This window comes from Phyllostomus hastatus, unplaced genomic scaffold (genome assembly GCF_019186645.2).
Source record: "Phyllostomus hastatus isolate PE091 unplaced genomic scaffold, TTU_PhHast_1.1 phas_contig_98, whole genome shotgun sequence".
Taxonomy (NCBI): domain Eukaryota; kingdom Metazoa; phylum Chordata; class Mammalia; order Chiroptera; family Phyllostomidae; genus Phyllostomus; species Phyllostomus hastatus.
In genome coordinates this window covers 3,523,261-3,537,365 of record NW_025333999.1, presented here as the reverse complement: position 1 = coordinate 3,537,365, position 14,105 = coordinate 3,523,261, and the positions used below count along the sequence as shown (strand labels likewise).

The following is a 14,105-nucleotide window of genomic DNA, read 5'->3' as shown; positions in this document are numbered from 1 at the left end:
GTCTCTGGGTGCCAAGGGAGATTCCGGGACAGGGGTCTAGAGGGGTGGCCTGGCCCAGCCGCCTGGCGGCAGGGCCCTTGCTCCTCCAGCCAGCATGCACCATCCCCCACCGCACCCCCGGTCGGCCATGGCGCCTGCCCGCCCCAGGCTCCCGCCAAGGCAGCGTGCATGGCCTGCGTCAGGGTGCCACGGTCCAGGGGTCCAGCTGCGGCCCGCCTGCCCACTCTGGAACAATGGAGAGGCATATTGGGGTGTCTCGGGGGGTGCAGGTGGGAGGCATTGGGACAGGGGCTGGGGAAACAACTCCGGGGGGAGGAAGGCGTGGGGAGGAGAGGCTGTGGGTGTTCCTCAGGAGGTCTTGGATACCCCAAGGCCCTAGGTCAGAGATCAGCTTCAGGTGTGTGGAGTCGGGGGGGCACTTCTGGACCTGGGAGTTCAAGATAACAAAAGATGGGGCCAGGGCCTCACCTTTTAGGGGGCAGAAAGCCCTCTGCCAAAAGGTACCTGCCCCAGCCTGGGAGTGAGGGCCACTCTGGGCGGACAGAAAGGAGGCACATTGGCGATACTCCCTGAAGTGTGTTTGTGTTCAATTTGGTTTCCAGAGGACCAGGTGCGAGGGGACTGGGGCTCCCCACCTCCCACCCCACATGTCGGCCATAATGGAGTCTCAAAACACCAGACACACTCATCAGGAAGGACGGACACAGTGTGCTCCTTAGAGTCAAGGAGTGGTCATGACCCATGTACTCGAGGAGGAAAGGAAAGAAAAAAAGAAGAAAAATAGAAAGAAGAGGAGCGCTGGGGAAAGAGACGTGGCTGGTTGTTCCTGGCCAGCACTGGGAACGCCCCAGTGCCCGACGGTGGTGGTCAGCAAAGGTAATCTACCTTGTAAGCCACTCTGGCCGGACACTTCTTCCCCAGACCCAGGGGCGGAGACATGTGTCTCAGCATCTGATACATGTCCGGGTAAGGCATGCGGCCCCTGGCAGCACCGAAAACAAGAACGGGAGTGGGGACGGAGAACCAAAGGGAGGGCAGGTAGAGGGAGGGAAGAAATGGAAAAAAAAACAAAAACAAAAACCATACGAGCCGAAAAAATATAGAGAGAAAGATGCAGAGAACAATAAAATAGGTATTTCAAATAAATGGAAAAGAGGAGAAAAAATGGAAGAAAAAGTAATTAAAAATATTATTTCACTGCTCACAAGCAGGGAGAGAGAGAGAAAAGAGAAAGGTCAGGTTCAGTTTTGAGCTGTGGCTCGGGTGCAGTGTGGAGGGGAGGGGCGTTCTCGCTCCGGGGGCCTGAAGCTGGGCTCCGGGCTCCGGTCAGATGGCGCCTTAAAGCCTGGGCGTGAGCTCCGGTTTGGCTGAGGCTGGTCTCTGAGGGGCCCCAGTGGGGAGGAGGGGCTGGGGGGTAGTGGGAGGAGGGCTGGGGGCTTCAGGAGGTGAAGGGTGGAGGGGGAAGAGAGTGGAGGTAACAGTGGGGGAAGCAAAGCAAAGTTACGGTCCCCCTGAATGTCTGATTTGGGGTGCCGTTGAGACCCTGGGATGGGCAGCTTCAGCTAAGAGCAAGCAGAATGGCTGAAGGGAACGGAGAGGTATGTTCCATGCTTCGTCAAGTCTACGTGACTGCATTCTGTTGGCTAAGAGTTTTCTAGTTTAATGCAAGAGAGAGAGATGGCTCTGTTTTTGGAGATATATATATATATATATATATGAAATATATATATTGAAGAACCCCAAGCCACACTCATTCCATGGATGCTAGCAGGTTTTAGTGGAAATCAAACCTTGCAAGCAACCCTATGAGGACATTTCTTGCCTAAGCCGAGAGGGGGAGATATTACGCGCAATAAACTGTACATATCCTTATAATGAATCCGACCGCTGAAAGGAGAAGAGAGGGGATTAGTGGAGGCACAGGGGTCAAGCTGCCTTCACGCTGGCTCCCTTTGCACGCAGCGAGGTCACGATGCCAGGGACTGGGGCCCCCTGGCTTGAAGGGGTCAGGGAGACTTGGGATGAGTGACACTCACAGACCCCGCGGGCAGAGGGTCTCAGTCAGGGTGTGCCTGCAGCTCTGGGCAGGGTGTACCTCCCCCAGGGCTCTCCCTGCATCTCCCTCCTCCACAATCTACATGGCTACACTGGGATGGGGGGGAAACCAAGGAATAGAGGACAAGGGGACAGCATCCAACTGCTGTGACCTAAAATCAAAAGAGGAAGAGTTAGGAGCCAGCTGAAAGTCAAGTCCCAGACCCACAGCTCACCCCAGCCTCTTGGCCTCATGGAGGACTTGTCTGGGGTTGCAGGGATGGTAAGGATTGACTCCTTCCCCCCTCCCTCGTAAAGCTCAGGCTGCCAAGGATGCCCACTAATGTTTTCTCAGGCCACACACTCAGCCTGAACTAGAATCTTCAGTCAGTGGCTTATGGGCTCTGAGCATCAGGGTGGCACCTTGGGGTGTCCTGCCGGTGCGTAGCATTGAGTGGGCACTCAGTACACATGCACAGCCAACCCTCTGAAACCACTGCCTGGCAGCCTGGAAGAGGCACCCTGGTGTCTGCGGAGATGGGAGAGCTATGCCCTTTGTGACCATAAAGAAGCAAAGGCCACTGAGGTTCTGTGTCCTCTCCCCTGGCCATGTGTGGTCACCTGCTCCAGGGGCCTGGGATCCCAGTGAGAGCTGGGTTCTGCCACTTTGATCTTGCAGCCAATGTCATGTGTCCGGGGAGCTGGGCTAGCTCCTCTTCCCACACTCCCAGCAGAACTGAGGCTGAGAAGCCTTGGGCATCTTCCTTCCTGGGGCCTGGCAAACTTGTCCATCTGGAGGCCTCCCAGGGAGGAGCAGGAGAGTCACAGGAGGTCAGCCCCCCGTGGTTGACTCCCTCCCTCATTTCCCAGACAGTCTGGGGCTTTGGCAGGGGTGGTACCCAGAGCATTTAACCTGGGCTGTGTGAGGGCACTGATTCTCATTTCCTTCCTCTAGACTGATCCCCCTGAGGTCCCTGCTAGCTCCCCAGGAACCCAATGCCCTGAGGTTGGGGGCCTGACCTAGCCTGGGCTCCAGTGCCAGAGAAAGGTGGGCGGTGTGGCTGCAGGATTCGGGGCGACTCCTTACCAGGCTGCGGGGTCATACTCGGCCCAGACACGCACATACTCATCCAGGTGGTGAGGACCCAGGATGGAGGAATCTCGAGTGAGGTACTCAAAGTTGTCCATGATGACAGCAACAAAGAGGTTCAGCATCTGTGGGAACCCCAGGGCCGAGAGGGAGTGGGGGAGAGTGAGACCCATCCAAACACATTTACACAGAGGCCCAGAGGGAGACAGGGAGAAAGATGAGATGGGGGAGGGAGACAGACAGGGAGATGGAGAGACAGAGATGGGGGAGGGTGACAGAGGCAGAGGCAGACGGAGACAAAGAGTTGGAGAGAAGAGGAGGAGAGGCCATGTGAAACGGTGGCCAGCACTGAGGGAACCGCCGTGACCGCAAAGCCTGCCACCCCTGGCCTCCAACGAGGCCGCAGTGAAGGCTCTGTGTGGGTGAGAACCTTGTCGAGTTCCCAGCCTCAGCACAAAGTAAGCCCTCAGCAAACACAGGGTGGGGCAAAAGTAGGTTTACAGTGCTTATATGGAAAATAATATAATAATTAGGTAATAAAAAACCACAAATAATAATCTGTTTTGCATATTCACAACTGTAAACCTACCTTTGCCCCACTCTTTATTTCTAGGATGGATGGATGGATGGATGGATGAATTTTTCTGTCCTCATCTGCATCTGAAAGCTCCTTTTCATGTGTTCTAGCCCTTAATACATGGGGAGCTTGCATGGGTTTTGCCTCTAGGCCTTTGCAAAAGTTGCTGCTTTAGTGAGCATTATGATTTTTCTCCCTATGGGTAACAACAACCTGGTTAATCCACTCCCCTTAAACTTAGATGCTGTGGTTGGGTGTGGCTAACCCCCATCTCATGGCTCCACAGGCCTGTGATTGGTTGGGGAGAGGCACAAGACCCAAGGTGGCTAATGAGAGCCTTCCCTGGGACTTTTGCTGGCACTCTGGTTGCCATCCACAGGGAGGAAGTATGAGAATAAAGCCAGTGTGGGGAACAGCAAAGAGGATGGGGTCCGCGTGCCTGGATCCAACCTCATTAGGGTTTTTCAGTTACACAAGCTTATGAACTATCTATTGACTACCTTAAGTCAGTTTCTGTTACAACCAATTGGAGGACTATGTGGTCTAATTCCTGCTCACCGTCCCTACGGGCCACTCTTTGAAATCTTCCTTCTCTCGGTTTGAACTTCCCTGATCAAAGCACACATCGGATTGCGCGAGGTTGTGTGCTGACTCGTCTGCCCATCAGTCCCGCAGACTGAGAGAACCGTTCTCTCCCCAGACCCTCAGTGCCTAGCATGAGGTCTGGCACAGAGCAGGTATTAAACAAAGATTCAGACATAAACACAACAGGTGACTGATAAATGACCTGTGATTCTAGATGTCCCTAACTTTAGTGACTCCATTTTTAGCTCATCATTCATGATACTGATAGAACCCCGTCCGCATGCCAGGCTCTGTCCTGGGTCCTGGTTACACAGCAGTGAACACAACAGAAGTCCCTGCCCTCTGGGGGCTGATGGGCAAGTGTTGTCGGTATTTTCTAGGGTGCCTGCCCTTTCCCGATAGGCTGCATTGTAAGATCTTGTCCTTATATGCACCCATAGCTGCCTGGACAATGGTGGTCACTTGACGAGGGGCAGAGCTGGCCCTTTCAGACTCTCTCTCCTGGGAATCTGGACCTGGGCAATGGACTCTCAGGGTCAGCAGCTAAGACGAGGCTGTAGGTCTCCTGGTGTGAGGTCACTAGTCCGAAGAAGGTGGGTGTGTTGGGGTTTTGCTGACAGATGCTGGACCTTGGGCCCAGACCTACAGACCACATCTCTCTCAGTGTCGGCTTCTTACAGCCTGCCGGTGGGAGCCACACTCAGGAAGCCAGGTGCGGGAGGCCAGGAAGAGGAGAGGAGACTCCTCCTTCCTGGAAGGGTCTGTATTGTGGGTTGAATTGTATCTTCCTCAAAAGACATGTTCAAATCCTAAACCCTGGCACCTGTGAATGTGACTTTATTTGAAAAAGGGTCTTTGTGCGCGTCATCAGGTTCAGATGCAGTCAAACTACATTAGGGTGGGCCCTGCATCCGATATGATGGCTGTCCGCACGAGGGGGAAATCTGGACACCCACACACAGGGGAGGGCCTTGGGTGATGAAGGCAGAGGTTGGGGAGAGGCCGCCAAGAGCCAGGAAATGCCTGGGGCCACCAGAAGCTGGGGGAGAACGGGAAAGGTCCCCCTGGAGGCAGCACGGCCCCGACGACACCTTGATTGGACTTCTGGCTTCCCCGTCTGTGGGAGGACACGTTTCTATGTGTGCACCACCAAGTGTGTGAAACTCAGTCACAGCAGTGGCAGGGAACAAGTACTTCCTGAAGCTGACCAGGGGCAGCAGACAGCCAGGGCGCCAGCCCTACCTTCAGGGTGCTAAGGGCAGCAGGGATGGTCAGCTGCACCCTCTTTTCAATACCCCACCCCTGGCATTCCTGCACCCAGTCATCCCTGTTGATTGCCGTGTTGTCTGTTCCCCCTTCACCCCCGTGCAGCCAGGCCCTGTATGCGATCCCCTCTGCTCGAAACACCCAGACAAGTGCCTGTTCTGACTGCGCCTCGACTGCTCCCGGGAGGGCAGAGGACAGAGAGGGGCAGCGGCGAGGCCTCCAGTGCGAGGGAGAGAGCAGGCGGGAAGGGCGGGCAGCTACCGTGGCTCCCGATCTCTCTCTCTCTCTCGAACCTCTTTCCATCTATCTATCCATCCACTTTTTTTTTTCTTTTCTAGTTCTTGGTTTCAATCTCCTGCAGTGTTTCCTACCCTTGGGTCGTATGAGGGTTCTCCACCCAGCAAACTAGGCTTTTACTGTAGCGCCGCGACAGGAGTCCTGGGACCAGCTCGCAGCCCCTCTAGGTTTGCCCTCAGGATGTTCTGCAGGTCTCAGGTGAGGGAGATTCTCACCCCCACTCCCTGCAAGGGGCGTCTGACAACGTTCTGGAGACACTTTCGGTTGTCACAACTGGATGGGTAGTGGGCACGTGCTACCGGCATCTAGTGGGCGGGGCCCAGGGACGGCGTTAAACCACCAGCCATGTGCAGAGCGGCACCCACCGCGGAGAAGGACCTAGCCCAAGCGTGGGCAGGGCTGAGGGTGGGAAGCCCCGGCTAACCTGGTCGCAGGCTGGTGCAGGGGAGCCTGGGAAGGAGCACGGCCACATTCTGGAGAAACCCACACCTCTAAGAGGGAGCCAGTTCTAGGGAGCCCACCACCACATGTCCAGAGACTCACCAGAAACGAGCAGAGGAAGATGAAGGAAACGAAGTAAAAATAAGCAAATTCATTGCCACACTCGGGAGTGAGGATGCCGGAGTTTTTATCACACGGTTTCCCACTGAGGCAGGAAAGCATGATGTTGTGCCAAGCCTCCCCGGTGGCACTCCTGGGGACAGAGAGGGGGCATCAGGGACCCACGCACCCGGCCCTGGACACCAGCGCTGCCCAGGGAGGCACAGCTTGAGGTTAAGCACTTGGGCTGTGGAGCTGGAGTCCCAGGTAAGGCACCTCTTTTCTCTGGGAGCTCAGGGAGGGGATTCTCCTTCTTGGCTGTGCATTAAAACCCATTGCGGTGGGGGGTCCTTTAAAAAATGCTGATGCCACTGCTTTACTGTCTCAGATTTGGATTCAGTTGGTCTGGGTGGGGCCTGAGGACACAGGTGTGTTTAAAAGACTTCCCTCTTCCCAAGTATTCGTCTTCGTTTACTACTTCCTCCCTAGATAACTCTGTTCCAGGCATGCTGGGCTCCTCTGGGTTCTGCAACTTGCCAGCCAAGCTTCAGCCTCAGGGCCTTTGCACTTGCTGCAGCTCCACCTGGACTGTCCTTCCCAGGAGAGCCGCAGGGCTCCCTCCCTCACCTGTTTCTCTCAGATGTCACCCCTCCCAGGAGGCGCCACCTACCAGCCCTCTGTTCCTCTTTTGTTGTTGTGAAATGAGAAAAAAATTTTTATTGTGGCAAAACATACATAACATAAAACCGAGTATTTAAGTCCTGAATAGCGTGTGATTCAATGGCAGGCGGCAGTCCCAGTGCCGTGCAGCCTCTACCACGGCCCTCCTCCAGCACCTGCTCACCGCCCAGCGGGAAGCCTTGGGCCCGTGGAACACTAACTCCCCACCCTCCGCGCTCCCAGCCCCTAGCAGCCTCTGCCCCACTTTTTTTCCTTTGTGCGTTTGCCCATTTTCGGTACCTTGTGTAAGTACAACTATATGTTGTTTGTTCTGTTCCTTCATCTCCCCCCTTAACCTTAACCTGTATCTCCTTCCAGTGTCCTCTGTGATTTGATTCCCCCACAGGAATGTAAGTTCCTAGATGGCAGAGAATGTTGTCTCTTTCTTCTTTGTACCTACAGCGGTGCCTGGCACACAGTAGGTGCTCAGTAAAGCTTCCGTGAGTGAAAGAAGGAAGTCCAACATGCAACCAGGGTTAAGATCAAGCCTCGGAGTCTATCAGCCTCAGTTTCTTCATCTGTTAGGTGGGGCTGCCGAGAATCCCCATCTCACAGGACGGTTGTTGGGAGGCGATGAGAAAAGGCTTGAGAACGCCTTTCATGTGTGGGTCCCACGGCCTTCAGCAACGGCTCTCCCAGGGTTCCTGAGTCCCCCTAAGCCTCAAGGGCATAGAGGGCTGGGGACACGCCCCCACCGAACCCTCCCCCACTGGAGGAGAAGGCGGAAAGCACAGCCCCCTCTCACCGGAAGAGAAGCATAAGGGCCTGGAAGAAGGTCCGGAAGTTGTTGTGCTCAGTGATTTGGAAGTCATCCTCATCACTATCCTCATCCTCCACATCGATGCCGATGTTGCCAAACACCTGGGGGTTGAAGAGTGATGACCAGGGACAGACGTGCCCCTCAGTGGCTCCAGGGAACCCCAATCAATGCCCACGTCTGCCCCTCTGAAGCAGGCTCCCCTGACCCGACTCTGCCTGCGGGCAGTGGTTCTCTTTGGGTGGCTCTGGGAACACGGTGGGGGTGGGGTGGCCGGCACTCACCTGCATCCCGATGATGGCGTAGATGAAGAAAAGCATGGCGATCAGCAGACAGACATATGGCAGTGCCTGGTGGGAAGGAAGTCAGATGGGAGCCCTGCAGGCGCACTCGCGGCCGGCAGGCACTGCCAGCCTCCCTCTGGCTTCCACTGGAGTGGGGGTGGGGTGGGGCCTGGGGTGGCTTTCCCGCTCAGCCAAGGGCAGGGCGGGGGGCTCACCTTGAACGACTGCACAAAGGTCCAGAGAAGGATCCGGATGGTGTAACCCTGACGGAGGAGTTTGATGAGACGGGCAGCTCGGAAGAGGCGGAGGAAGCTCAGGTTGATGAAGTTATTCTGGGGAAACGCAGAAAGAAGGGGTGACCGTCCACCCACCCCCGGGACTTAGAGCCATCACCACTCACAGAGGACCCTACATGAAGCCAACCAACAGGAGAAGCAAGCCAGACCCCAAATAAGGAGGGAGAGGAGAGAAAGCACTATTAATGCAGTGGTGCAGAGGAAAAACTTGTAAAAGGGACGAGGTAGGGGTGGGGAGAGGGTGGGAAGGAGGGAAACGGCATCAACTCAAAAAGCGTAAGCCCTCCCGGCCAGCCCCACCAGCAAAGGGGAAAAGGAAAGGAAAGGGAGGAGAAAGGAACAGGGTGGGTGGGGTGGGGAAGAAATAACAAAAGAACAAGGTAAAGAAAATATATCCAAATCATCCAATCAGGAAAAAAATCGAGATGGTTTTTGTTTCTCCCAACAACCAAATGCACTGAGACGATAGGACACAAGCAGGTCAAGCTGCCGAATCCATCACACGGGTGCGATGCACAGACACCAGGGCAGGGTGGGGGCACGCACTCAGGCCTGGCGGGCGTGTGCGGGTTCCGAGGGCATGTTACGCCCCAGGCCAGAAATGCATCTGTCGTGGGACTCGCCGGGCACCCTGCCCTGCCCTGCCGAGCGGCCCACCCGCTCCTGCCCGCCCTGACCTCGCCCCACGGCCAAGAGGACTCTAGCCAATTGGAGAAATGGAAGAGCATCTTTTCTTACCCCCTTGGCGAGCGGGCATGGGGAGGACGGGAGGGAGCTGGGGCTGTTCGGCTGCAGGGCGAGTCCTCGCTGCCCGCTGAGTCGGAGAAGATGCATTTGGGGCCCTTTTCCCCCCTCAGGGATGGCTTCTCAGCTTCTGGGGCTGGGTGGAGTAGCACGGGACCAGGCCTGCAGGAAGCAGGAAGTACGCAGCGCCCGTGGGTGGGTGAGCTGGCCGTCAGCCCAGGCCCACCAAGGGGCTGGTGCTGGGGGCGGGGAGGTGGGCCATCCCTGCCCCCAGGACCTCCCTGGGTGGCCCCTGCCTCTACTCAAAACCCCTATCTAGTTACTGCTTTTACCTCCTCCCGCCCAAGCCAAACCTGGGCCCGGACAGCAGGGGGTGGGGCAGGCGGGAGAGCCAGCCAGAGAAGGTGGGTCTGGCCGGTCATTCCGTGACTGGAGCCTCAGGGGGCACTGGTGGGAGACGAGGTGCTAGAAGTTACAAACAGACCAAACCCGGTCACCTGGTCGACAAAGCTATCTTGTTGGGCCCAAGCAGTTTTTTAATTAAGATTGGTTGCCATTGTTTAAAAAAAAAAATCAGATTTCCCCTCCAAATCTGGCTTTCTGGAAACCCTCGACCTGCTTCTGGCTATAGTTCGCTGGGGCGCAGGTGCGGCTGCCCGCCTGGAAGCGGGCCATGTGCCCTCTAGGCTGCCAAAGGCCCATGTTCTAGAAGCGGCACCTGCTTTCCTGGCTTATGGCACCCTCCTGGCCCCCAGAGGCAGTGGGGGTTGGAGATCCCTGCCTCTGCTCTTCCGTCACCCAGTTGTGTGTGTGGGGGGGAGGCAGAGAGGCCTTCCTCGGACCATGCCCTACAGGACTTGGAAGACACTGGGACACAGGCATGGAGCAAGATTTAAACTGGCCCAGCCCTCACCTGCAAATGGCATGGGGATGACCATACAGGTTGCCCCGACAGTCACAGCACCCCTTTGGGTCTCAAAAGTTTTGGCAATGAATTATACAGGCATCTTCTGTGAGGCTCCGAGGGCTGCCCAGCTACCAGGTCTGTGTCCTGCTCCACCTCTGGCCTGGGGGCTGAGGCAGTGATGGGGGCTCAGGGGATTTCTGGGGCTGGCAAGATGCCTCTGGGTTTGCTGGCGAAGTCTAGGACACTCTCTGGGTCCCATCAGTTGGCCCCTATGTCTCTAGGATGGGAGAGGGCACTGGAAGATCCTGCCCTGACCCTATTGGGCCAGATCATCAAGACAATGTTCCAAGCTCCTTGAATAAGCCCCCAAACCCAGCTGAGTAGGAGAGTCACACTCTGTGCCCTACTGCCCTGCCTTCCAGCCTGGCCTGGCCACCTAGCTCCACTGGGGATGGGGCTGATGGCTCAGGAGTCCCCGGCCTTCTCCCATCTGTCCCAGAGTATAAGCCATCCCTTCCTGGGGTGGGTACATAACATGTGGACTCGGCTGAGCATGCAGAGGCGGGGGGCCCTGGAAGCAGCCTTGGGGCTCGGGCTGGAGCGGGGGCGCCTGCCACCATGCAGGAGAAGCAAGGGGGTCTCGCAGGGAGACTCATGCAGAGAGCATGCTGCCCTTCTTGGGACCAGGGGAGAGGGGAGACACACAGGGAGGGTGGAGATGAGAGAGGTCTGGGTGGCGGGGCAGGGGAGGTGCAGGTCTGCCCTAACCACCCCTCCACCTCGTCCCAGGTCTGCGTCAAGTCCTTCAAGGGCTCACAGAACTTCCGGCCACTTCCCTCTTCCTAGCTTCCATCCTTCCGTCCACAGGCCACAAGGAGCAGCTGTCCTCTCCTCCGACCCTGCCCTGTGCGTCCAGGCTCTAGGGTGCTCGGGGTGGGGTGCAGACCCCGAAAGGCTGGCTGTGTTCAGGGGCACGAGTGCTCAGGACACGGGAACCACCCAGCCAAGAGCTCCAGTGAAGTCCTGCCATTTGCAGGAAACCCTGCCACCTCCAACCCAGAACTGGCGTCGGCTCCGACCCACAGCCACCTGCAGGCTGGACTCCTTCCAGTGTGTCCTTAAAGGCACTTCGAACGCTCGAACGCTTGCCCAGCCTGGCCCTCCTCTGGCATCCCTAACCTCCTCTCCTGGGGCAGGCCAGGCTCAAGTCCCTCCAGGTCCCTCTCTCGCCCACAGCCCATCCTGGGTGCTGGAGAGGCCCTTGCTCAGACGGCCAGTCCTCTGCTGGCCGCCTACACGTCCCTCACTGAGATTCCTGGTGCCCGCCTCCAGCCCAGGTCTCTGCCAAACTGCTCCAGCCTCTGCAGCCAGTGACCTTGTCTAATCACACTTCTGATCTCGACTCCCCTGCCCTAAGCCTTCTGGGGCTCCCACAAGGCCCCAGGGGCCTGCCCCCTGTACTTCCTCTGGGTCAGCCTTCCTCTGCTCTTCACTCCAGCCACACCCCCTTCCTTGCACATGCAACCCCTGCATACTCTCTCCTGCCACTGGACCTTGGCATGTGCTGTCTTGGGCCTTGAAAGCACTTTTCCCCTTCTCCACCTGGTCAACACTGCTCTTCCTTCAGCTCGAAGCAGTTACCATTCAAGTGGGTCTGAGGGGTGACTCGACCAATGCCTGCCTCCCCACATGACGGCAGGTGAGGGGGCAGTGGTGGTGTGTGCTGTCCACCTCTCCACCAGGGGCACGGCACCAGGGCTTGTTACATGTTTGGTGAATGAGTGCGTGTACCGCCAGCAGGGGAGGAACCTGGTGCAATGAGGCCATTGGGGGTCCTTCAAAGGGGCTCAGGGGTGGGAGGGAAAGAGGCAGATGGGATTTGACAGAGTAAGAGGTGTGCAAGAGCGCAAGGAGTTGAATGTGTGAGGAGAGGTGGAGACAGTGTATGCTGGGGTGGGGTGTGGGCACAGGTGTGCACAGTACTTGGACACAGGAGGAGAGGGACAGTGTGTGCGTGTGTGTGTAGCAGGGGGTGGGGGCCAGGTATGGAGCCAAGGAGAGAAGAGGGCATGTGTGTGCAGAGACTCTGTGTGTGTGCAGTGCCGGGCTTCGGAAGAGGGCCTTGGTGGCCAGCCCATTGGGAAGCAGTCGGGCCCTGGCCTCAGCCGTCCTGAGCCTCCCTAGCCTGAGAGTCTTTGACTGCATGCGGCCGCCCTGCAGACCTCCTGTGTCAGACTCGGAGCTCTGTCTCTGGTGGTCGAGCCCAAGGAGCTCGAGGGCTCAGAATGGGGTCCGGGATGGGTGGAGCTTCCCTGGGACTCAGGCTCCACAGGGCTGAATACGGAGCAGGAGTGATGGGAGGGCCGCTGAGGGCTCCGAGTATCACGTGTGTGTAAGCAGTGGGGCGGGAGACCCGGCCAGCTGACTTGTCCGGGTAAACCCATCCTTTTCTCTGCAAAAGATGCAAACCAAGGAGACAGAAAACCCCGATTCAGAACCCAGTGAAAACAATGAGAGAGAGAGAGGCAGAAAGAGAGAGAGAGAGAACAGAGAGGCTCTGTAGGAATGGGGGGGGCTGTTGGGGTTGGAGAGAGGGACAGACAGAAGGGAGAGAGGGACAGACAGAGGGGGCAGGGGTGTGCGTCAGGCATTCCCAGTCAGAGAGCCCAGGGCATGACGTGCAATGCTGATGCGAGAAGATGCGTTCACAGTTAATGTAAGGCATTTAGACTTCAGAAAGAAGTAAGACCAACCGGATTCTAGATGCAGATGTTGAAGATGGAGGGGGAGCGGGCGGGCGGGGGCAGTTGGGGAGGCGTGTTCAGCGTTTTTTAGGTTGATTTGTAACCAGTGCCAAAAAACCAATGGGTTTCGGTTCCCCAGGCGGGGAGTGGGGGTGGTGGTGGCGGGTTGGGAGATAGTCATTGGTGTATGAACACACAGACCACGTCATGGATGAACAAATGAATTTCATAGTGCATTTTGATTGGATGAGTTTTTCAGACGGCGTTGTGCCAATATACAGTTTAAAGAGCAGGCATGAAAAGAGACAAGACAAGAAACACAGTCATTATCCATCGCACGCAGGGCAAACCCACATCACCCCGCCACGCGTGGGCAGCAGCTGAGGCCCAGCGGGTCTCACGCTGTCTCCCCCACAGCCCTGGGCACTCGCCCTCCCGCGGGTCTGGCTCCTCCTGCCTCAGACCAAATGGGCTTACCTGGGAGGCAGGAAGGGATGACCGAGGGCTCCTGGCCTGGCAGGGCAGGCGTCCCCCACTCCAGGTTGGGAGTTGATCATTCTTAAAAGGGTCCAAATCCCCCCCTCTAGCTTTCCCTCCACATGATTCTAATTCAGGGCCAGGGGGCCGGCTAACAAACTGAAAGTCCAAGTAATCCACGGTAATAGTAGCAATAGCAATAGCCATGCCATCACGTATGAACTACTTATTTTCTGGTAGGTTCTGTGCCAAGCACTTCACATGGACGGCTCTGACCCGTTAAAAGTTGCCCTTTCTCTTTAGACTATTGGCTCCACGGGGCAGGCAGTCTTGTATGTTTTGATTGGTTCGCTGCTCTGTTTCCAGCACCTACAGTAATGACGGGCAGCCCACAGGTGCTCAGCACATGCTTACTGAATGCACGAGTGAGTGTGAGGCTCGCCAGGGCCCGATGGGGGGGCTGTGGAGACTATCCCTACATACAGGTCCAGAAGAGGCAATACCATTGCCTGAAGTCCAACAGCTCGTCGGGAGGGCTGACCGGGCCACTGCGCAGTCCTGATGTCCCTGAATCGGATCCCCTGCCCCACCCTCTTGGCCTCTCCTGGCGGGCCATTGGGCTCCAGCCCTATGGATCTCTTACGGGCAACTGGAGGCTATAACCAACTTCCTCCACCTGCCTTACTGGGGTGGCCAGGCCACTCCTTCCAAGCTCTCGACCCAGAGGGATGTTGGCTCAGAGCTGTCTGTCTAGACCTCAGCTGGATGGCAAGGTGTTCTGACCGCC

General features: G+C 56.9%; 1 protein-coding gene across 1 annotated transcript in view; it reads right to left on the bottom strand.

Moving 5' to 3' along the window:
• The window catches only part of CACNA1A (calcium voltage-gated channel subunit alpha1 A), a 293,167-nt gene that overhangs the window by 13,783 nt on the left and 265,279 nt on the right, over positions 1-14,105 (bottom strand). The window contains exons 35-41 of the mRNA XM_045852887.1: positions 12,851-12,856; positions 8,366-8,482; positions 8,151-8,216; positions 7,855-7,970; positions 6,393-6,543; positions 3,122-3,249; positions 886-982 (exon numbers count right to left, since the gene is read on the bottom strand). Of these exons, the coding sequence (XP_045708843.1) occupies positions 886-982; positions 3,122-3,249; positions 6,393-6,543; positions 7,855-7,970; positions 8,151-8,216; positions 8,366-8,482; positions 12,851-12,856 (681 nt within the window). The remainder of the gene's footprint in view (positions 1-885; positions 983-3,121; positions 3,250-6,392; positions 6,544-7,854; positions 7,971-8,150; positions 8,217-8,365; positions 8,483-12,850; positions 12,857-14,105) is intronic.